This window comes from Pogona vitticeps, chromosome 4 (genome assembly GCF_051106095.1).
Source record: "Pogona vitticeps strain Pit_001003342236 chromosome 4, PviZW2.1, whole genome shotgun sequence".
NCBI classification, from domain to species: domain Eukaryota; kingdom Metazoa; phylum Chordata; class Lepidosauria; order Squamata; family Agamidae; genus Pogona; species Pogona vitticeps.
Window position 1 is genome coordinate 240,434,775 of NC_135786.1, and position 23,812 is coordinate 240,458,586.

At 57.7% G+C, this 23,812-nt stretch overlaps 1 protein-coding gene across 5 annotated transcripts in view; it reads left to right on the plus strand.

The window, feature by feature from the left end:
* The first annotated feature begins 834 nt into the window (after nucleotides 1–834).
* The window catches only part of PLEC (plectin), a 107,169-nt gene continuing 84,191 nt past the window's right edge, over nucleotides 835–23,812 (plus strand). For 2 of the 5 annotated variants that reach the window (XM_072999487.2, XM_078392079.1), the window contains exons 1-4: nucleotides 835–898; nucleotides 3,740–3,780; nucleotides 4,493–4,603; nucleotides 13,631–13,832. In XM_072999487.2, the coding sequence (XP_072855588.2) occupies nucleotides 13,637–13,832 (196 nt within the window). In that variant the 5' untranslated portion in view covers nucleotides 835–898; nucleotides 3,740–3,780; nucleotides 4,493–4,603; nucleotides 13,631–13,636. Of the gene's footprint in view, nucleotides 899–3,739; nucleotides 3,781–4,492; nucleotides 4,604–9,434; nucleotides 9,772–13,630; nucleotides 13,833–23,812 lie in introns of those variants that run through there. The other 3 variants (XM_072999486.2, XM_072999488.2, XM_078392082.1) reach the window with 3 other exon arrangements.

Here is a 23,812-nt window from a genome sequence, read left to right on the forward strand (position 1 = left end):
ATGCCAGAGGCAGGGGAAGGGGGCTCCCAGAGGCATCCAGCGGAACTGCGCTGCCCCCGTTGGCCTCCGGGTGGCGCCATCGGCGTGGCGGAAATGCCCGGCCGGAGGCGAGACTGGGAGGGAGAAGAAGGGCGCCGCCTGGCTTCTCTTATCACATGGCTTCATATTGGGCACTCGGGCGCGGGGAGGAGGGCGGTCGGTGCAGGAGCGCTTTCGCCTCCGGGGAGAGAAGCACTGCCTTGCCCTGCCGGGACCGCCCCCCCCCCCGCCGCCGCGTGCAGACGGGCAGCTTTCCAGACTCGCCCAACTTCCGCAGGCGAGTGGAGGCTTCTGCTCAGCCTGAGACGCCCTTGGCTGCCCAAGGCCGGAGGTCTCCGCCCCGCTCGGAATGCGGCAGCTGGAAAGTTCGGGCTAGGGCACTGCGGGAAGGGGGAGGGGTCAGCTCCGACCCCCCACTCCACCCCTTCAGCAGTCAGCTCTTCTTCTTCGCGGCGAGACTGTTTGCAGTCCCCCCCCCAAAAGATATAGGACCCTTCCCCAGCGCGCACCCACCCCACTGTACGAAGAGCGGCCCGCCCGGACTATGCCAGCCCCCCTTGGGAGAGACGCCGCCTTTCCTCGCAGGTCGCCACCCTCGCCTTCAAGCCCGGGAGCCCCTCTCCTTCTGGGCGTGCTGAGGGCGACCCTGTGCTTTCAGTTGTCCTGGTTTGTGAGCCGCCCTGCGTCCCCCTGTCGGGAGAAAGGCGGCCTAAAATGACAATAAATAAACGCAGAGAAACCTACACACACAGAGAGAGAGAGAGAGAGAGAGCGTGCAAGCTGCGTGGGCAACGGAAGGAAAACGGAAGGAGCCGGGAGCCTTGATCCTCAGCCTTGTATCTGCGCGTTGTTTGGAGAGGTGACGCGTGTTTCTCGCACAGCTCAGAACAGTCCCGGGCGGTGCCTCGGCGGCTGGCTGTGACACTGGCGGATCGGGGAGGGGGGGGGAAACAGCCGTAATTAAGTCCTTTAGTCCTGGGGGGGGCAGCCTGAGCCTGCGGAGGGGGAAGCTGGCTTCTTCCAGACTCGGTTCTGACTGCGCTCTCCTCCTCCGTCTCTGCTCCCTGGGCCAGGACTGTTCCCGGGATACCCACTCTGAGGTGACGGCATTAGTTCGTGTGAAGGCGGAAGGAAGGGTGTTTCTGGCCCAAACCCCAGGCCTGCTGCGTTCGCGCACAACGGTGTGTGACTCGGACTCTCGAGGCACTTGTTTTCTTTTTTCACAAGAGAGCCGTGCTCACAAGTAGTCAGAGCTGGTGCGCGTGTCTCGGTTGGGCTCCTGCTGCTCCTGCTGCTGCCCGAGTTGGAGGGGTGTGTTTGTGCGGGGGGGGCGTTCTGGTGGGCAGAGGCACCCCCGGCGCTTCTCTCCCCTTCCCCCGAACGTTGCTCGCCAGGGAGCAGGCTGGGCTCCTTGCCCTGGCAGCTGGCTGGCCGGCGGGCCGTAGGTGGAGAGGCTACCTGTCCCTGAGCCTTCCTGCAGAGGAGCCCGGCTCCCCGGTCCCCAGGAGGAGAGCCCCTTGGGCAGCTCCGTCTCCCTGTCGCCAGCCTGTGAGGCCAGGGAGCCTTTGAAGCCAGGGCCTTGGCCGCAGAGGGTGGAGGCAGAAAGGCCTGGACCGGCGCGGGCCAAGGCTGACTCACAGGGAGCAGGAGGGGCTGCGAACATCTGGAACCCATCTGGGCCAGTGGACAAGGAGGGAGGGACAGGCCTGCGAGGGTTAAGGGGATCGGCACGCCCTCCCTCCCTCGCTCCCTGCCTCCCTCCTTCCTTCCCTGTGGCGTGGCACAGCCGGCTGAGCATGGCCTCTCTCAGCCCGTGGGCATTGAGCGACCCCGCCTGGCTCCGCGTCGCCTGGGTGGGTGCTCTGGTGCTGGGCTCCCTCGGGGTCTGGGCCCTCTTCCTGCTCTGCTCCTTACGTGGACGCCCACCTCCGAGCCTTTGGGCAGGTAGGTGCTGGGAGGGGGCGGCTGCCCCCCTTGCCTGGCCCGGCCATGCCATGCCATGCCATGCCAGGGGGAGGGACCTTCTCTGGGGATCCTTCAGGGTGGCTGGCTTCCCTCTGGGCCTGGCCCTGGGATGGGGAGGGTGGCCTGGCTGTGGGTGGGTGTCTGTGCTTCACTTTTTTCCCTGCTGCTTTGGGGGGGGGGGGCGGTCAGAGTGGAAAACAGGACTTGAAAAGGATGGGAACACCCACTCGCCGCCCCCCCTTCCATGCCACTAGGACCTGGGCAGCGGGTGGGCGTTCCACAGGGCCTGAAGGGTCACTGCCCCTGCTGCTCCCTCAGGCTGTGCCAGCCTCCCAGCTTGGGTCCTGCCTGGACGTCTCCTGCCTGCCCAAGAGGAGAACCCGAAGGGCACTGGGTGGGCGGGCAGGTGGGCCCTTTTCTTTGCCCTTTTTGCAGAAGGCTCTCCCCGGGAGAGAGCTTGCCTTAACTGTTGAACAGCTCCCTCCCTCCCTCCCTCCCTCCCTCCTTGGGGAAGAGGCTTCCTGGCGAAATGCATAGGAGGGTTCCTCAGAAATCCCTGAAGAGCTAAACTTGGAAAAGTCCACTTCAAAGCCAGCAGGTGCCACTTCAGGTATGTGGGGTGGAGGCTGAACTTGGTCAGAGTGGCAGGGTTGCCCAGTGGGCCTGACCAGCTGAGCATCTGAAGTCAAGAAAGACCACTTTTGTGCAGCTGCTGCCCCTCCCCAAAGGGGTCCCAGCAAAAGTGTAAGGTGTGTCCCCCTCCCTGTTGCAGAGGGACAGGTCTCCGGAGCAATCCCCTTCCTCAGCCAAACAGCAGGATTCCCCCCCCCCCCCCCAAATCAGCCAGCCTCCTGGGAATGATCATCCGAGGCTCTTTAGGCCAAAAGGAAGCAGCGGCCCATGCCCCAAAGAGATTATTCTGGGATAGGTCCTTTAGGCCATGTGGAAAAGCTTTTGCATTCTATGGGGCTACAGTATTTGCTTCTTATTGATGAGCCTTGCAAATACAGTACAATCTCAGGAAATGAATCTCTTTCTTATTAGCCTTCATATAACAGACAACGGGAGCAATTATAACAACAAAATGTTACAGTTTGTGCAACCAAGGCCTTAGCAGTAATACAGGAGTTGCTCATAGAATATGCAAGGGTCCCTCTGGTTTCAAAGTCAGACGAAAACCCAGGAGATCTTCCTCAACTGGATTGGGTAACCCTAACACAGGTGGATCTTCAAAACCCTAATGTGTGCAGTTAGTGAATTCATGATGGAGGTTCACCCTTCCAAGACACCTCTTCCTGATTCGAAAGCCTGCTACTCACGCCCTGCTCTTCCTGAGTCCCATCCCTTGAGGCGGAACCAGTATTTCCTAGGGGCTAAATTTGCCTTGAGGAGGAGCCCATCTCTTGAGGCTTGTCCTTCCCCAGGCTACCCTTGGCTTTGCCTGATGCCTCCTTCACGGTGGCAGTAAGGAGATATTGGTATTGCTCCTGGAACTTGCTCAGTGTGGAAAGTGAGCCAGGCTCTCTGGGGGGGGGGGGAACAGTGGAAACCACGGGGAAGAGCCCCTACCTGGAGGCCACTAGTGACACATCGCTTCTGTGTCGAAGTCTCAAGCCCGAAGAGCCCACGAGGGCTCAGAGCACCCTCTGGGTGTCTGTGGCTGCCGGGCTATTCTGCCGCCAGGCCCACCTCCCTCTCACCACCTCTCTCTCTCCCCCCCCTTCTTTTCCCCCAGGACAACCTCTGGGAGCAGTCAGGTCTCAAGGGGTCTCAGAGGTAAGTGGGTCTGAGGTGTGTGTGGGGAGTCTGTCTACCTGTCCTGCACCTTACTGGCTGGTGCTGAATGCCTGTCCTTAATGCCTCTCGGCCCCACATTGTCCTGCTGATCGAGGGGGAGGGGGGCATCCACAGAGATTGGCCTCTCTCTCGCTGAGGGGTGCTGTTCGGTGGGTTGGGGTGGAGCTTGGGGGGGCAATGGAGGCTGCTGTTTCCTCCCCCCCCATGCAGCTGCTCCTGCCTATTACTGTACCCCTCCCTCCCACAAACACCGTGCCCGCCCCTCCCCAAAGCCTTGCAGGAGGAGAGTTTCTACTTCTCAGGTTCTGGCACCATGAAGCCCAAGCCTGTGGCTCTGGGGGAGTGTGAGTGGGTGGGTTTTTTTTCTCTCTCCTGCCAGTGGGGTCCTCCTTCTCTTGGCATCAAGCAGGCAAGGTGCCTCCCAAGCGCCCATTGTCTTGGCACTCGCCAAGGGGCGCCAGGGCTTCTCCGAAAGGGCTGTGAGCACAGCCAGTCCTCGCTTGAGAAGACGGCTGGGACACAGCCAACCCCCCCCCCCCGTGTGCTTCCATCCTCTCCTGCTGAAAGCGCTGGATGGTGGGCTGAGTGTGTGTGTGTGTGTGTGTCGGGTGATGTGCCAAGGGGTATGTGTGTGTGTCTGTGCCCCCCCATCTGCTGCTTGTTCCAAAGCTGCCCCTTTTTTGTTGCCCAGAAGCGGCGGAAGAAGACGGCGAAAGCAAAGGCGCCCTCTGGCCGAAGGGACCAGACTTCCCTGCCTTCTGCTCCAAGTGGGTCGGCCCCCAAGCGACCCCCAAAGCCAAAGGTAAGGAGGATCATAGAGGAGCCCTGAGAAGCCCACAGAGTGATGTGCGTGCTCAGGCCCTGCTCAGCTTGGCCAGGAGGGAACGTTATGCCTCTGGCAAAACGTACCTCGTTACATTTAACTTCCCATGCTCTGATGGGCTTAAAATAAGGCCCCTGGCAGTGGGTGGACGAAGGAAGAGTGTTGTGGGGGAGAGGTAAGGAGAGCCTCAGCACATGTTGGGGGGTGGGAGGGAATAGGCTTAAATGTCTCTGGAAACCAAGGAGGGGCTAGAAAGATGTGGGGGGAGGTTGCAATGGAGCTGGTGCTAATCGGTCCCATAAATGAAGCTTCAGAGGCTCAAGCCCCGGTCTTCCTTTATTCGTATCAGAGTGTTGCACAATTTAAAATTATGGATGTATATGAAACAAAGGTAAAATTAAAAACAAATTAAAATGTTAAGATAATTTGACTATTAGATGTTTGCTAGATCTTCTTTTGTACACGTGGTAAGGCATAAATTGCCTGCACATCTGTGCTGCATTGGTTGAATTTCTCCACAGTCACAGAAAAGTTGTCCTGTATCCACGTAACCCCATTTTACTTGATTATACTTTGATCTTCCTATTTTGCTTGGGAGTCTATTAAGAGACTTCCAGAGGGTTCAGCCAGAGTCTTGTCCTGGTGGGAGACATTCTTCAACATTCATCCATTCTGCAAGGTGTGTTGCTTTGGCTTGCCATAGGTTTTAGTCTAGCCTCTTCTGGTTTGATGTTTAGAACTTGAGAGAAGTGCAGAAAATTTTTCCTTGATTTTAGCAGTGGTTCCCAACCTTGGACTAAAACTTCCAGAAGACTTCGCCGTTAGGATTTCTGGGAGTCACAGTCCAAGAACATCTGGGGACCTAATGTGGTGAACCACAGGGGAGTGGGTGTCCATGAACTGGATAGCTATGGTGCTGTATATTACCTTATGTTATCGTATTTCATTCATTGTTTGCTAGTCCCTCTCCGTATACTTCTGAAGGGGGTAGTGCAAGCCAGAGAGCAGACATTTTTAATTGAGGGGGGGGGTAGGTTTCAGGCAGCCAGTAATAATCCTGCATTATTCATTTAGAGCTACAATCACTGGTTTGGCATGTGCTGATTTATACCATATGACACTAGCATATTCTGCAGTGGAGGAGCACAGGACAAAACTGTTGTTCTTTTTGTTTGTGGGCGTACACCCCAGTCTGACCCACCCAGTTTCCTAAGTATGTTATTTCTGGTGGCAGCTTTCTGTTTGGTGTTTAGACCATGTTTTTTGAAGGCCAGGGTTTGATCCAGAGTGACACCCAAAGACTTCGGGGTGGGGCAGTATTCCAAAATCTTGCCTTCCCAGCTAATCCGAAGCTTCCTCTCTGCTTCTTGGTTGTATAACAACCACTATTGTACCACCTCAGAACTGCAGAGCTGGAAGGGATGCTATGGATCATCCACTCCAGCCCCTGTCGTGAAAGCACAGTGGGGAACTGAACTCCCAACCGCTGGCTGTGCAGTCAGATGCCTAAACCACCAAGCTCTCCAGCCGTTCTGAAGCAAAGCCCTGTGTTTTCAAAGGATTTGCTTCCAGCTGGTTATTTGTATAAGATAAAGGAAGAACTTCTAGTGCAGAGGTTAGCTGGTGAGCAGAGGCCTCAGAGGTTTTCCTCTGGACTGTCCAGGCAAGATCGTCAGCGTAGATGAAACTCTTGGAGGATGGGAATCGCATTGGTTGATCATTTGTGTAAATGTTAAAAGGTTGCAGTGCCAGGACCGTTATTTGCTTGTGCATTTAGTTAGCTTAGAAATCGTATCGCCTGCCTGTTTCCCTGGAAAGGAACCTGAGAGGGGAGACAGCACCGGAACAATTAGAAAGCGTGGAAGGACTTTAAAAACCAAATAAAGAACTAACCAGCAAGCCTGATGGATCTGTAAAAACAGCCGTTCAGCGCCAGGATCAGTCACATGCAAGGGCTGATGGGACTGTGAGCCGGCGGTCTCTTTTCCAGGCCATCTGGCAGAAAGGGGGCATCTCTCTTGGCAGCACATTTTACAAGATGGGAGGGACCCGTAAGAGGGCTCGACAACAGCTGGAAGGCAGATAGAGCCTGCAAGCCGTGCGAACACACACACACACATGCACATCCCTCTGGGTGCACCCGTGTGTCACGGAAGGCTCTGGATTCCCTGCAGTCAGAGACAAACCTTTTCACCAGAGAAAGAAGGTGGCTGCTTAGGGTCTGCTCCTTCCCTCCCTCCCAGACTCTTGTGGCTCTAAAGCCATGGCCCAGAAAACAACCAGAGCAACTGAAGAGAGGGCATAGAAAAGGGCACTGCCCAGTCCCTCAGGTACCCAGCTCCCCAGCTGGCTGGCACCTTGAACTGGACCTGGGGGAAAGGGTGGCTGGTGCAACAGGCAACACATCGCCCAAAAGTGTCTCCTCCTTTTTCTCTCCAGATCTCTGGCCCTGCAAGGAAGGAGGGGGTGGCCTCACAACAGCCCCACCTGCTTCCTAGCCCTCTTTGCCTTTTCACACACCCCCACCATGCCCAAAGGCAAGGGCTCTCCAACCATGGCAGAGCGTTCCAGGTCCAGTTTGCCACAACGTGGGCCATGGCAGAACTCCTGCCCCCAAACCCCAGAAAGCCATTTCACCTGGTCAACACGACGCCACTGGCCAGGCTGGGCCAGGCTGGAGGGGTTTTTGCATCCAAAGCCCCCCCAGCTGGCATTTTCCCCCTAGTGTCTTCTGCTCCAAGGGGCAGGGTGCCAGCCTGGGCACAAGAGCTGTGCCCCCAGGGTCTCGGGTGGGGCTGTGCTGGACATTGGGTCATGACAGCCTGGCCTTGTTCTCCACGCCAGAGCTGCGCGCTGCCTCCCCACCCCATGTCTTTCTCCTGGTGGATTCTCCTCCCGCTTCCCCGCCCCTGCTATATTCCATGGGGGGGGGACTGACCCCTGCCATTTCCACCCTGGTGCCTCGGCAAGACCCAGGCTGCCACCGCCTGCTTCGGACCCTGAACGGGCTTCGAGGGGGCCTGCATGCTGTGCCCTCCCCCGTGCCCCTCCCTGCGTGGCCCCTGCTGCTGCCCCAGTCGCTGCTGGTGGTGGTGGTGCTGCTGCACCAGGAGACCTGTAGGTAACTAGCCTGGGCTGTTGGGGGGGGGGCTTCTGGGAAGGGTTGCCACCTTTTAAAGAATAGATGGGCACTTCTGCCTTAGAGGGTGGCCAGGCAAGCAGGCCTGCTATAGTGCTTTCTATAGGAAAGCCCTCTGTGTGTGTATGGGGTGGTTATCTCCTTGCCTCTGGGGTGGCCTGAGGTGAACAGAGGGGGGCTGGTTGTGGAAGCAGCAGAAGCCTGTGCGCTCCAGCCTCCGGAGGAGGCGGGGGGGGGGGGGTCCCTGCCTTTGCGCCTTGCAGGGCTGGAGGTGAAGAGTGGCCCTGAGGCCAGAGCCGGCCCTTCGGGAGACCCCCAGAAGGCCAGGGAGCTTCTCCCGGCCCCGCTCCGTCCAGGTCGCTAACCCCCGTTCTTGCCTTCTCTACAAGACTTGCTCTCCTTTCTTTACCGGTCGGGTAGAGAGAGCGTCCCGGGCGGGGCGGGGAGGCGTGGGGGGGGGGCGTCGCGCCCTCAGTGGCCCTTCGCGGGGGGGGGGGCTGCTCAGGGCTTTCGCCGCCCTCCTGGCTGGGCTGAGAGCCGGCTCCGGGGCTGGAGGGGGGAGCCGGAGGGAGGGGCAGCCAGCGCCCGCCTGCCTGCCCTCCCCGACGGAGGGGTCCCTGCGCTCCAAGAGCCGCCCCTTGCCGGAAAGGGACCGAAGGGCCCCCCCCGCGCGCCTGTCCGCTCCCCCGCCCGTCCCCTCCCGGTATGAGCCCTCAGTTCAGGGAGCCGGACGGCGCTGGGGAGAGGGGGGGGGTCTCGCCGTGGGGGGGGAGGCCGCGGGACCTGAAGGGACACCAGGGCTCCAAAAGGGCCCCCCCGGGGGCGGGGGAGGCAGTCCGCCGGTTCTCGTGGCCCCGCCTTCCTCCGCAGGGCCTGGGCCATTCCGCCCGCGCCACTTTCCACCCCCCCCTTCGGGAACGTCCCCCCCCCTCCGCCCCCGCGACCGCCGGGAGAGGAGAGATCCAGGGGCTGCTGGAGTCGCCGGTGTTGCTGTCGGGCCCCCGCTCCCCCCCCCCGCCCGACGGCAGTCCTCGAGCGCGGTCGCCTCTTCCGGGGATGGGAACCGGATTGGGTGCCCGCCGCCTCCGGCCCCTCGGCCCTGGCGTGGCTGCCCCGGGCGGTTGGCTGTGGGGAGCTGGCCCGGGAGGGGCCGTCGCTGGGGGGGGGGCTCTGTCGGCGAGCACCGGCCGGGGTGGCAGCCCCCGGGTGGTCGGGCGCCGGCGGGCGAGGGCGAGGAGGGCGAGGGTGCCCAGGGTGCCCGCCCGCCCTTGCCACTGCCCTTCTGCTTGCCACGGCTCTACGTGGGGGGGCGGCGGCGGGGGGGGCCTGCTGGCTTGGGCCGCCTCCATTGTGCGAGGCTGAATGGCCCTATTCTGCTGCCAGCCTGCGCTCTGGTTAATAATTCATCCTCGGTGGCCCCGCGGATGCTGGGCGGGGGAGGAGGGACGGGCGGGTGGGGAGGCGAGATAGAGACAGGCTCCTTCTGTCACACATGTGTGTGTGTGTGTGTGTGTGTGTATGCGCGCGCGCACACACACACACATACAGGCAGGCACGCACCCGCCCTCCCCCTGCAAGAGCTGCAGTGCCCGGAGGAGGAGGAGGAGGAGGAGGAGCTTCAGCTCCGAGGGAGGGGGGGGGCAAGAAGGATCGCGCGCGGGGGGGGGGGGTTGGAGATCGGGAGAGGGAGAAGCGCCGTTGCAGGTGGGCACCGCCAGCCCGGGGCTCCTGCCGGCCTCTGCCTGCCGCCGTCGTTGCCGGGCACCCGGGGACGCCTGCCCGGCGCTGAACCTCGCGGACCTCCCTCCCTCCCTCCGCCGAGGCCGCCTGCCGGTCACCGGTCACCGGCTGGAGCTCCCCGCCCGCTCTGCGAGTCCTCGGCGGGCCGGCCCTCCGCCTCCTCCTGCTGCTGCTCCCGCCGCCGCCGCCTCTTCCTCCTCGTCGGCCAGGCAGGCATGCCTCCAGCCCGGGAGAGCGAGGCGGCGCAGCCAGGCCCCCGGGGCGCGCGGTGAGTGCCCTTCTCGGGAGGGGGCCGGGGTGCTGGGCAGGGGTCTCCCGGGGGCCCCTTGGCAGGGAGGGAGGGAGGGAGCTGGTGGCGGCGGCGGCCCCGCTTCTGTTGGGGGGGGGGGGACGCCAGGCAGCGGGGCCTCCTTCCTGCCCCCCCCCCCGCCCCGCCGGGCCGGCCCTGCGGCAGGTGGCGGCTGAGGCCCGGGGCGGTGGGGACGGGCGGGGCTCCCTTGGCGGTGGGTGCCCGCGACAAGGCTTGGCAGTGCCCCTGGCATTCTGGGGAGAAGCACCACCTGGCAGAGCCCTGGGCTCCTTCTGGGAGGGGGGGAGAAGCGCCCCGAGCCACGAGGAGGGCGGGGGGTGTCTTTGGGGGGGGAAGGCAGACTGGCCACTCTCCCCTCCTGGGTGCCCCACCCCCCACCCCCCTGCGGGGAAGGTCTTGGCTGGAGGAGCCGGACTCTGGCCTGCTGGACAGGTTCCTCTGTGGCCTTGGGCTGGGCAGAGGTCAGGATCCCTTCCTCAGATGAAGGATTGGGGCCTTGGGGCAACCCTGTGGAGGGAGGTGAGCAGCCAAGCAGGGGGAGGTTAGGAGAGGCTCGTAGCCCCCCCCATGGCCATACTTCTGTGCCCCCCCTCCAGTTTCCCATTGGTACCCGTGGAACTGTGGTCATGGCAACCGGGATGTGGGAAGCTCTGGAATGCACACAGCCCCAAACTGTCACATCAGACACACCCTGCACCCCCACAGTGTTGTTGCCATCACTTTTGGCGGGGTGTGGGTGATGGGTGGGGGTCAGATCCCCCTTCCAGAGAGAGGCTGGCTGGATGACGCCAGGCCTGCTGATGGGGCAAGGGTTGGGCTCTGAGAGGGTGCCGCTCTGGAATAGCGGGGGCCGGTGGTGGTTATGTAAGAATGTGCCTGGAGGAGAAGCCGAGGCCTGATGGGAGGCAGGGCGGGGGGGCATGTTGCCGATGCTCCCCAGCCCGAATTCTAGGGAGATACTTCCAAGTCCTGTCAAGTTATTTTGGTACTCAAGGGGGGGGGGAACCTCACAGACACTCCTTGTAAAAATAAAAGCAAAATGCTGCTGAGAAACAGCCCCCCCCCCGTTTCCTGAGGCCTCTCAAGGCACTGCCTGACACAAATGGCTGCCTTCCTCTGTCTAATGGTAGAGATGGCCCCGCCTGGAGGAGAGCAAGAGTGTGTGAACCCAGGAGGCCCTGGTGTGCGAAGGGCGTGCCAAGAGGGCTCTGGAGAATTGTTGCACAAGGCAAGGGTTCAGTAATGTAGGGACCAATTTGGAGGTGGGGGTGTTCTTCAGAAGGGTCTCCCTTGCACCCCACCCAGGACAGAGCAAAAATGCAGACTGGATTGGTCCATGACAATAAATGAGGAACAGATCTTTTTTAGCACTAATGGCTCTTAATTGCCCATTCAAGACCAAATCACCTTCAGAGTGCTTTGCATTCCGATAGACAGGCATTAGAGAAGATGGTAATGTGCTTTGAGTAGAGGACTTGAAACAGCATCTCGTGTGGCTGAGAAGGCCAGTACAAGTTCATCATAGGCATCCGTCAGTCTCAAGAGACAATGGTAACGTGCTCTGTATGGAGGACTTGGAACCGCATCTAGTGTTTTGACGCTGTACGCAAAGCTGGAGTGTCCTTTCCAGGGCACGAAGCCTGGGTAAAATAATATGGAGGATAGGCTGTTACCCAAGCACCAAATCCCCCCTCTCCATGTCACTGAAATAGTCCAATGGAAAGGCAAGAGCCAATGCAACTGGTTCCAGCGACATCGCAGTTATGCATCAGGATAATTGAGGGCTGAAGCAAGCCCATTTCTTTCAGGACATCCCCTAGCTTCTTATGATCCACAGAGGCTTTGCTGAAGTTTGCTTTTGCTCCCCTTCTTCCTTATGATTACAAGCATGTCTTATTTTGGTGTGTGATCAAATTTCCTTCTGGATGGTTTCAGAAAAACTTTCAGTTTCATCTTCAGTATCGGTAGTTGGAGCATAGACTTGAATGACGGTTACGCTGATAGGTTTTCCACAGAGTCTGATTGATATTGCTGGGTCAGGATTTGTATTATAGCCCCGAACTGCCTGCACTACAGTTTGCTCCTGTATTGCTGTAGAGCCACCCCATTTCTTCTGGATTTGACATTTCCTGAGTAGAACACTTTGTAGCTGTCTGACTGAAAATGTCCCAGTCTAGACCACTTTCGTTCATTGACACCAAGCACTGCAGTGTTTATGTGTTCGGTGTCTTGCTTGATGGTTTCCAGTTTGATTCATACGTCTCATGTTCTATGCTGCAAATTGTATGAGTTGTTCAGCATCAGAGAGCAGCAACAACTTGCAACGGTCTATTGTTCTTGGCAAAATCAATTTTTTAATTCTACTGTAAAGACCATAAGGAAGCTCAGAAGGAACATTCTCTCTCTCTCTCTCTCTCTCTCTCTCTCTCTCTCTCTCTCTCTCTCACACACACACACACACACACACACACACACACACACACACACACACACACACACACACTCATACTTGCTAATCAAGGTGTCTTGGGATGTTTGACCCTTCAAGCTCAGACTCCATTATTCCACCACCGGCTTTCAAGGTTGTTCACAGGGGCTACTGTTGTTTATGACAATATTTGGGGTTGGAGGTAAAAGGGTGGGGTTACCCACCTCCCTGTTAGAAATGGGACGAAGGAGAAAGAAAGCTCAGGGTGCAGCTGGTAGAGCCGAGCGGTGGCAGGTGCTGCTTTGACCCTCAGGGTGCCTGCCTTTTTGTCCTATTTCCTCCTGGGGAGGAAATGGTGGCGTTACGTGGGAATGCTCCCAGAGAGGGATGCGTGCCCCTCCTGCAGCCACCTCCTTCTTCCGCTGTGTTCCTTCGGCCTCCTCCAAGCGTCGGGTCTTGCCACCCCTCCAGCCCCAATTTACCAGAAAGGGGTTTGGGGTTTGGGAATGGATGCCAGGAAAGGCCGGTCAGTCCCTCTGGCCTCTGCTTCCTCCCGGTGCACCTATGGTTTGGCCACCGCAATGTTCTCAGGGCCCATCATCAGCCTTCTTTGGGTTGGCTTCCTTCCGTGTCTCTCTTAAGGAGCAGACACCCTGTCTCTCCTCCGGCCGGCCCGGGGCTCTCCCGAGGCAGGTTCCTGTCCAGTGAGGAACAGGATGTATAGTTACAGGCTTTTCTGTCTTGAATACAGCTTCCTCAAAGAAGGTTAAGCCCGTTGATTTCAAGTGCTCCTTCTGCCTTTGTTGTGGGTCTGCCGTGGGACTGAGCGGCCGCATAATCTGTGCTGAACTCCTGCTATGTTTACAAGACTAAATGAAAGGGAAGAAGCCCTGGGAAACCGGGGGGGGGGGGAGGCGATGGGATGGGGGTGGAGGGCTGCCTTCCCCCGGAGGCCTTTGGTCTCTCCTGGGCTGCTATCTCGCCCACCCTCGTCTGCCCTGTGGCACGCAGGACGGCGGCTGGGACTGGCTACGTAGGTCCTGGAGCCAAGCTGGGGGGTGGGTGGGCAGTGGGGTTGGACCCTCGGGGTGAGGTGGCCTTTGAGAGCCTCAGGAGCCTGGGGGCAGGGGAGCTGAGAGAGCCGGCTGAGAAGGGCCCTGGCTGTCCAGCTGGCCTTGGGCCAGGCCTCATCCCTGCCCCCCCGCCCCTGCCCCCCCGCCCCTGCCCCCCCTTTTGGGCGGTCTATTAGGCATGCCCATGCCCATCCCGCCGAGCTGTGCCACCCACTTTATGGGCGTGGCAGGGAGGCCAGGAGCCCATCGGGGCTGGGACCTGCCCAGTGCCCCCCCACCCCCAGCGGTGACAGGACTCTTTTTCCGCCCTTTGCAGGAGGTGATGTCTGGCCGGCGGAAGGAGAAGAGCAAGATGGCGGCTGAGGAGAGCTCCAGTGGGGGCAGCAGTGGCTCCCCCAGCCCCGGGGACACCCTGCCCTGGAACCTCCCCAAGCACCAGCGGACCAAGCGGACCAAGTCCGCCTCCAGCAACGGGACCGTGCTGGACCCCGCCGAGAGGGCCGTCCTCCGCATCGCAGGTCAGGCTGGGGATGGGACACGATCTTGGGGGGGGGCGGTGGAGAGGTGTGGCTGGACTGGGCTGGGAGGGGCGAGGGGCCCTCCCCCAAGGAAGATGGACGGGGCCCTTGGAGAGGGGCAGGGTCACCATCTTTCATGAGGCGTCTGGAACCTGTCTTACTCCGCTCTTTCTTGCTGTCTCGCGGAGACACCCGCCGTGTTGCGTTGCTGCTGCTTTTCGGGGCATTTAGGAGGCACCCAGGCTGCCCGCGTGTGGAGGAGGGAGCCGGCTGCCCCGTGGGTGCTGGGTTTGGCACATCGGTTGGGCTGTCTTGGCAAGCAGGGCTGGCGGTGTGCCGAGGACCGTCTGCGAGCTGCCGTCCTTTGTGCCGGGAGGGCAGCCTCCGTCCCGGGGCTGGTGCCTCCAGGGCCCTGAGGTGGCCCGTCGGGCACATGGGCTGAGAGGCACCCTGTCGGGGAGAGATGCGAGAGGAGTTGGCCCTTGGCGCCAAGCCTGAGACAGACCCCTCCCAGTCTTGAGTTGGAAGGGCTGCTGTCTTTCTTCCTAGGTTGTGGTGGCACTGGAGGCAGGGGTGTGTGTGTGTGAAGGGGTACCATCCTTGAATATGTGTGTGTGTGTGTGTACCGTGTACCCCCCCTTGCTAGGGCAGCCCAGTTGGTTTCAGCTGGATGCCAACCCCCGTGGCCTGGGCACGCATGCGGTGGGCTTCCGGGGCCAGTTCTTCTCTGTGGGATTAGCCTTGGCTTTTTTGGTCACCAGGGCATACTGGGGTCCCCAGCTGGGTCTGGGTGGGGGCTTTGGGTCTGGCACTTGGTGGTACTCCCCTTTGCCTTTGCATTGTTGAGTAGCGAGCAGGAGAGGCAGGTGAGCCCCCCCCCGGTATGCCCCCCCGGGGCAACCGTGGCCATAGGGGGCCTTTTTAGCTGCTAGGAGGCAGAGCAGTATCAATAGGCACCCCCCCCCCGTTGTTTTGCTTCCTTGTGTAAGAACATTCCCATGTGATGGCCTGAGGGATGCTCCCTTGGGAAGCCCACAAGGAAGAAGTCAGGGCAAGTGTGGCTTGCTGCCCCCCCCATGGTCCCAATCCACTGATGTTCAGAGGCATACTAGCTCTGGTGTGGATGCAATTTGCAAAACCATGACGGCCAGTAGCTGTTGGCAGTCCCCTCCTTTGTGAATCAGTGCCCTTTAAAGGTAAAGGTTACCCTTGATAATTTGTGCAGTCATGTCCGACTCTAGGGGGCGGTGCTCATCCCCGTTTCCAAGCCATAGAGCCAGCGTTTGTCCGAAGACAATCTTCCGTGGTCACATGGCCAGTGCGACTTAGACACGGAACGCTGTTACCTTCCCACCGAGGTGGTCCCTATTGATCTACTTGCATTTGCATGCTTTCGAACCGCTAGGCTGGCGGGAGCTGGGACTAGCGACGCCCTTTAAAGCTATCCAAATAATCTAGTGTAATTTGCTAACCTTCCTTCCCGCCCGCCCTCCAGAACTGCTCACTTCCCCTCCCAATCACTGTGTTAAGACACGCCAGAGAGATCCACGAGTGGTCCAGCTGTTCAGCATTTACCCCCAACTGCAAAGAGCATCCTATTTCTGCTTTCTGCCTCCTGGGCGTCCACCCTCTCCTGGGCCATGAGATAACCTCTCCTCTTACCCCAGGATGGCTGAATTTGCTCAAGGACCTTTCCTGAGAGTCTCTGTCAAAGAGATATTTGTTTTCAAAAGCCTCCAATAAACACCTCTGTCAACCAGATAGCCTCTGAGGCCATGATTTCTTTCAAAGACTCCGAGACGCATGAGTGAGACAGACCTTAGCCTGGCCTTGAAGGTGCCTCTTGTTTATTTTTCGGCAAGACTTGTTTGTCTCCTGGCTGGACCGTTTTATCTTTTATCTTGCTTCTTGCAGTTTACCTACAGCAGAAGTCAAACAGTCATGTCTGTCTTTTTCCTGGATGCTCCTTCCATCCCTCTTTTAACGCTGACTTTACTTTGACGTTCCTTTTCTACTACAGGGGCCACCCCCTCCTCCTCTCTAGATCCTCGCCCACCGTAGCCCTTAAAATCAGCAAAGGAGTTGACCAGGGAGTGGGCTACGTACATCATTGATGCATCTCTATGGGAGGGTAGTTTGCCTTCCTGTTTAAAGAAGACCATCGCAAGGCCCATTCCAAAGAAACCCAAATTCAGCAGTGGGTGATCTTAATAAATATAGGCCAGCTGCTAATGTTCCATTCCTGGGCAAGTTGATTAAGAAGGAGGTGGGCAACCAGCTGCAGCCGTTCTTGGAGGAAACGGACAGCCAAGATCCATTTCAGTTGTGGTTCGGGCTGCACCATGGAATCCTGCAAGATGACCTGCTGAGGGAAGGAGGCAAGCAGGCAGGCAGGCAGGCAAGGGAGTGCTGGTCCTCCTGAATCTTTCTCTGACCTCTGATACTTTCAACCGAGGTGTCCTTCTGGAACCGTTGTGGAATTTAAGACTTGTGGCCTCTGTTCTTCAGTGGTTCCTGCCCTTCCTTGAGGGTCATTCTCTGAGAGTACAACTAAGGGAGATGATGTCCACCCCTTGGGACCTCTGTTATGGGGTGCCTTGGGGATCAACAGTTTACCCAGAGCTATTTGACATAAATTTGAAGCGGCTGGGAGATGTCATCCGGAGATTTGGAGTTTGTTGTTGTCAATATGCGGATGAGACACAGCTCGGTCTCCGCTTTCACTCGTCTGCAGTTGTTTTGGTGCGGGTACCAAAGCGCTGTCTAGCAGTGATAACGAGGGCCAGTAAACGGAACGGGAACCCAGATGAGATGGGGGGAGCCCACTGTTAAGAGGGTCGTCGGACTGGTTAGAGGGATAGTTACTTGTCTCAATGGGGTTACACTCTCCTTGAAGGACCAGGGTCGCAGCTGGGGTCTGCTTTTGGACCTGGCTGTCTCTGCGGAGGCACAGATACCTGCTGTGGCCAAGAGGGCTTTCCATCCATTCCAGCCGGTTGTTGCCCCTGCGGGCTTCTGCCTGGATAAGACATGCCTAGCAACAGTGGTTTGTACGTTGGTCGTCTACAAAACAGACAACACAATCAGTATGGAAATGTCAGCCAGCCCAAAAGGCAGTTGCCAGACTGATCACAGGTCCCGGCAGATATAAACACAACCACCCCCCCAGTCATGTTATGCCTCCGTTGGCTCCCTGTAAGTTTCTGTGCCCTGTTCAAGGGGCTGGTTGTGACCTACGAAGCCCTTAATGGATCAGGACCTTGCCATTTGGCAGAATGTCTCTCCCACAAAAAGGCTACCGATCACACCTGCTCCATCATGGGACTGTGATGTTAAAAATGGTGGCACCTATGGAGGCCAAATGAGAAGGCGCCAGGCGCTGTGCTTTTTCCGTGGTGGTCCCTTCCCTTTGGAACAAGGTTCCAACACAGGTTCATCGGGTGCCTTCCCTCTCAGTTTTCAAGGCATCAGTAAAAACAATATTATTTAAAGCCACCTTTTATTAGTGCTTTTCTACCTGAGATGTTCTAATCTGTTTCAATTTGTTTAATGTTATTTTAAAAAGAGGTTTTCGGTAGGGACTGGGTTTTGTTTACTTCATGGCATTTATTGTACGGCATTTTGTACGATTTATTATATGAGATTTTAATGTGTTCTCTATGAGGCGGTATACAAGCTGAATAAATACAGACTAGTAGCAAAGAATTGCAGGGATGGCGTTCGGAAGGCAAAAGCTGAGAATAAGCTGAGGTGAGCGAGAGATGCTAAAAGCCACACAAAGTCATTCTTCAGGTACATGCATAGCAAAAGAAAGAGTGGCTCAGCTACTCAGTGGGGACGAGATGATGGTGACAGATGACAAAGAAAAGGCAGATGTGGGTGAATTCCTACCTCAGCTCTACCTTCTCCTAAAAGACAGTCTAGACTCCTCCAGGCAAAGGTGAAATACAGAGGGAGGGGCTAGGATTGCAGCTTGAGATCAATAAAGAAATGAGAAGCACCTTACTGCTTCAAATGAGTCCAAACCCCTGGGGCCGGATGAACTGCCTCCGAGGGTTTTGAAGGAACTGGCTGAAGAGATGGCACAACCCCTGCCTATTATTTTCCTGAGATCAGGGAGGAAGGGTGAAGTGCTGGATGATGGGAAGAGGGCAGTGTCCCAATCTTCAGAAAGGGCAAAAAAGAGGAATCAGGGAACAACAGACTGGTCAGCCTGACATCAATCCCAGAGACAATTCTGGAGCAGATTATAAAGCGGTCACTCTGAAAGCACCTCGAAAACACTTGTGTGCCCCACTGAGATTTGTGGGGTTTGCTGCCTGGAAAATGTACCTGGGACTGCAGGCATAAGATTTTGAGGAATAGCTCTCGAAATCTTTTTTTCTGCCTCACATCAGGTCTATGCACATGTTTGCATCTGCAAGTCTGGGTTGTTCTCCTAGCACATTCTGTTTTCGGAAGGAAGTCTTCCTGCCTCAATTGGTGTTTCTGACGGTGCTTGTTAACTGGTGATTGAAGTGTTTCCACCCAGCGTGCGTTGTGTGTGTCAGCGGAAGGAGGGCGTTTCTATCCGGCATGCGTTTTTAATCATTGTCCCATGTAACGTTGGGGCCGTTGAACTTTGCTGCTTCCCATGTATGTCTTTGGCTGGTTTGGGGCTTCCCTCTGAGGTCAGGTGCAGTCCGGTTCAGTGGGCAGAGCGTAGGGCTCTGCAGCCCCTGGGCCTCCCCAGGCACCCCGACTTGGGGTCAGCCCAAGGAGAGTGACCAGCAGGGAGCAGGGAGGGGAGGAGGCAGTCCACGCTGATTCACTCCCTCTCATTCCTTTGCTTTTTCTGTCCTTAATCGGGAACAGAGAACATTTCCCATTTCAGTTTCCAGGCGGGACCATGCAAGTTCCCCCCCCCAACATCCACACAACCCCCTCCCCAAGCTATTTCCATCAGAAAAAGTCTCCTGTCTTTCTTCTCTCTAGGATGATTGGCCCTCAGATGGACAACTTCCTTAGGTGTGGGGGGGGGGGGGCTGGGGGGGGGGAGGACGGACCCCCAAGACCTGCTGTGGGAAGCGGGTGCCGTCCTGTGTGGGCTGCTGGGCTGGTAAACCACAAAGGCAGGAACCCGCCAGAGACGGCAGGCTTTGCTGACCGTGTTGACACCTTCCCCGTGTGGAACCCTCCACCTGTGCAGTAGCTGGGGGGGGGGCGCCAGTCTCCGGCATGGAGCCAGACTTTAAAATGTCTTTTAAAAAAAGGAAAATGGGACCCTTGGACCAGGTTCTTTATTTTTGAGTTGAAAAAACTCAGCGCTTGCTTTTCGCCTCCCTCCTCCCCTCGCCTGTTCGATCTCACCTGCTTTGTTCTGTGCTGGGCTGTTGGTGTCTGTCTGGCCCACCTCGCCCCACTCCACCTGGCAGCAGCCACGGAGCTCCCCCCCCTGCCCAGGGGGTTTCATTCCCAGCCCTTCCCTGGTGGGTGGGAGATGCCTGCTAGAGAGGCGTATCGGGGGGGGGGGCAGAACGAGCCATCCCTTCCTGGCCCCCAGGGTTGCTTTGGCTGCTTGGCCCTCATCCGTTTAAATCCGGAGAGCACAAAGCGTGGGCTGTGGGTCACATGCAGCCCCCCAGGAAGTTCCCCCCTCAAAAGAAGCCACCCCCACCCCAACCCAAATTTTCCTTTTCTATTCCTGGAGGAGTCCAGGGAAAGTTATTTTCCTCAGTGCTGGGTCTGGGGGAGGCGGACCCTGGAGGTGCCCCCCCCCCAGGTTTCTCAAAGAAGGTCTGGAAGTAGCCTGTTTTGGGGTCCTGTGTGTGGCCCGCAGGGTGGCTGGGAGGCCAATGGCCCCCCAAGGCACTGAGCATTGCTGTCCCTGGTTTAAATGCCCCATCGCCCTTTGTGGCTGCCGCTGAGTCAGCCTCAGAGATCAGGAGAGGGACTGTAGATGCTTTCCCAGAGGGGAGGGAGCGCTTGCTCCTCTGATGGGGGCCACTCTGGAACACACCAGAAATGTGGTGGCCAATGCTGCATATTGTCTATGGGCCAAACACAGGCGCGTGGGGGGGGGGGGCGGGGGCGGAAGAGATTGAGCAAGAGAAAGTGCCAATTAGCAGGAGGCAGGGGAGAGGATGCCCCATGCTGACTCTGGACATCATCTTCTGGCATCTTCTGGACCTCCCAAGTCCCCATCCGGTGCTCCCTCCAGCCCCTTTGTGGAGGGAGGGGTTGAGGGCAGAAGGCTTTTGCCCCCCACGACCTGAACCCAGGGTCTGCACCTCCCCTGGAGAACCGAGCCTGGGAATAGTTAGAACTTCCTGTACTGTAAATGAGCTGGCTGGCGAATTCTGGCCGTCCTAAAAAGTAACTTTTCAAAGCTCCTCCTGTCAGTGCATCCTACACTGCAGGGGATGTGCTGAACCCCGACTTGGTGTGTGTGTGTGTGACAGGTCCCGACCTGCCTGTTGGGTCTGGAAGCGGCAGCCCTTCGGAGTCACCCCGGTGCGCGTTTCTGGGCGACTCTCTTTCCGCAGAGCCCCTGCACACCCTCTCTTCTCCTCTTCCTTGAAATAAAACTTCCTCCCCGCCGGCGACTGGTGGGCATTTCCCGGCTGGCACGCAGGTTAGCTGTCCCTGCCGCCACAGAAGCCCCTTCGTGGGACTGCAAAAGAGGAGTGGCCCAGGAGACGCCTTGGGGGCGGGAAAGGGTGAGGGTGCCCGGGAGGAGCAGAGGGAAAGGGCCCGGCCTGGCTGAGGGTCCTTCCGCGCCCGGCGGTGCCAGCCAAGCCTCCAGGGGCAGACAGCACGCATGTGTGTGTGTTTGTGTGTGCGCACGGGAGGGGAGCCCTCGGGCCTGGTGCACAGGCCTGCTTGCCGCCTCTCCCCCCCCCGCTGAGCCACGGGCAGGAAGCGGGGCAGGTCGGCAGCTGCTTTTATGGCGGACCTCCCCCCCCCCCCGTTCAGTTTGCAGGCTGGAGGGGTGCGGGTATCCCACCCAGCCTGCTAGCTCCAGAGGCTCCCCCGTGGAGCGAAGGGGCCACGCCTGGGCAGGTCCCTCCCCTGCGCTGCCCTGATGGCTTCCGACGGTCCGCCCTGGCCCCCTCCCTCCCTCCCTCCTTCCTTTCCCATCTGGTTTTTCCCCCCCTTACAATGCAAGGCAGCCATGCATGTACCTTTTTTCTTTAATAGCCCGGCTCCTTTTTTCCTCTGTGTCTCAGGCTATTACAGTAATAGAGACACCTGTTCTTCTTCCTTTTTTCTTCCTCTGGATAGAAGGGAAGGCCTTACTTACCTTTCCACCAGATGCTAGGAGAGAGCAGAAGCAGTGGCTGAGTGTCGTCAACGCTGCTATCTCGCCTTTACCTTGAGATGCCTGCTTGTTCTTTGATTCAGCTTGCTTTATGTCCCCCCCCCCCCGGGAAGCTAAGTCATTTTGTTGCGTTTTACCAGCAACCTCTTTTTGGTATGTATTTTTTTGTCTTATATGTTTAGTAAAGTTTGTTACACTTTTTACATACAAGCTCTCAGCTTTCTTTCATTAAGCCGTGCATAGCAAATGGGTGATTTTAAGTCTGTTTGATATTTTTATAGTAGATGTATACTGTATTGGGTTACTTCTTTATATATCTTGTTTGTTTGCTGACTTCTTTTTTTTCGTTCACTCATTGAGTATCCTACATGGCTGTGGATACTCTGGTGGTCCTTTCTTTTTGAGCCAACAATTCCCATCATTTATCTGGAAATATCTTTAATAGCAAATAATCCAACAGTCTGCAGCCCCCGCCTCTTCCACCTAGCGGCTGGCGAGACCTGCGCTCGGGTATGGGGCGGGGGGAGGGGATGCCCTCCTCTGTCTGCGCCTCTCTGCAATGGCCGCATCCTCCAGCAGGGGGCCCTGGAGGGCAGGTCGACTTCCGCGTTCCCCCTGGCCCGTCCCTGCCCGGAATGGGGTGCGTGGGTGGGAGAGGCAGCCCTTGCTTGTGATGAAGTGGGCACAGGGCATTGAAACTGATGTGTGCATTGAAAGACAGCTGTTACTCTTTAAGGTGCCTGCTGTTCTCTCTCTCTCTCTCTCTCTCTCTCTCTCTCTCTCAGCTTTCCTTTGGGTTTCTTCCAGAATTGTTCACCGACAGTGGGCTGTCTTGTGTGTGTGTGTGTGTGTGTGTGTGCATGCGCGCGCGCGCATGTCTGCGTGTGTGTGTGCACGCGTGCATGCATGTCCCTGTCCTGTTGTGGTCCTTGTCACCGGCCAGCAATTTCTGTCCTTGCAACACTGGGGGGAGGCCCTATGAACAAGTGACCTGCAGCAGGTCCTCCCAGGCCTTGCAAACTCTAGGTGGTGTCTCTGTCTCTGTCTCTCTCCCGCTCCCTCCCTCTCCCTCCCTCCCTCTCTCTCTCTCTTCCACAGCTGTCACCTGGTCTGCAGTCCTGCTTTTTGTCTTCTTAATGGTCGGCTGCGGTGCTGCTTTAATGCTTCTCCTCTTCCGCCTTCAACAGAAGTCATTTCCAGGCATTTCCTTCATGATATATTTGGCATACAGGATTTTGCTGAGGCCAGAGGTGTGCAGGGGTCCTTTGCTGCCCAGCTGCTGGCAGAATCCCTCCGGGGCCTCCCCCTGCCTTCTCCTCTGGAAGGCCTGGGATCTTGGCCTCTGCCAGTCAAAGGACACAGGCCTGGGCTAGTTGGTGGCGGGGAGCAGGGGCTTCACATAATCAACCTCATATGGTTCGTTCATTTGTTTGTTCGTTCAAGGAAGCCTCTTTCCCTTTCTGTTAGCGAAGGGGCTCCTAGTGGAAGCCTTGGAAAGAGAAGACGGGAGGGTGGAGCTGCCAGGGTCTCTTTTTCGTTCCTGGAAGCTGGGCAACTGCCTGCCCACAGAGCAGCCGGGTGGCGAAATCCATGCCTTCTAGCAAGCTGTCAGCACCTTTCATTGCCCTACCAAAAAAATCTCCTAAACTGTTTGAGGCCACTGAGAAGTTCCAGGGCCCCACCTCTGTTGGGACCCTTTCAGAAGGGAACCCCTGGTGTCTTAATGGCATTTTGCAACACTTGTGTTTATTCACAAAGGTCTACGCAGACTGCGTATTGGCACAGGCTTAACCCCCCCACCCTTACCCGGGACAGCCAAAGTCCACCCTGCTTGGGGCTCTGGGGGGACCGGGAGCACCCTGGTGCATTTCAAACACCCAGACTCAGCCCTTGCAGTGCATAGGCATGCGAGGTGCTCTTTTTGCTCTGGGGCCCTGGGACTTCCTCCCCTATCTCCCCTCCCTCCTAGCATTTTTCTGTCCCTAAATAGTCACCAGAAAGAAGGTGAGATGCTGTGTGGTTTCAAATGTTGTTCTGTTGGGGTCAGGGTGGCTGATACCAAGCCACAGTTCAAGATGAATCTGTTGCACAAGCAGACCCAGATTCTCAGTGTCACTTGTTCCTTAGAGAAAGGCCTGCCCCCTCCCCACGTAGGTCTGTCGTTCCCCCCCCCCGATGACAGTGCCTATGCAGAACTCCTCTGTCTCATGTGTTGTTTCTGTTGAGCTCCCAGCACACACAAACACACCAGCTGTGGAGAAGGCAAGGGGGGCATTTCCTCTTCCGGTTGAAGGGGGTGGAATTGGCACAATGGAATTATGCACACGAGACAGGGTGGGGGGCAGAGGAGACCCTGACTGGGGATCCCTTTGGGGTCCCTGACAGGCAGGGCTCTGAGAGTCCTTGGGGTCACTTCCAGAAAACCCAGAGAGTGGCTGGAAAGGATTCCAGGATGAGAAATTTGCAGAGTAGGGATGGGAGAGGTTTGGGAGCAAAAAGGGTGAAGGCAGAGTTACAGACTGTTCCCGTGCAACGAGGAAATGCGGGAGTAAAGGGGGCTGAGTGGGCGCACCCCGGAGAGGGAAGGCTTTGAAACAAAGAGTGGGGAGACTCAGGACTACAATGGTTCCAGCCCTCTGACGTCCTAGTTTAAAAGAACAAGAGGTGGAAAAGGGGTCAC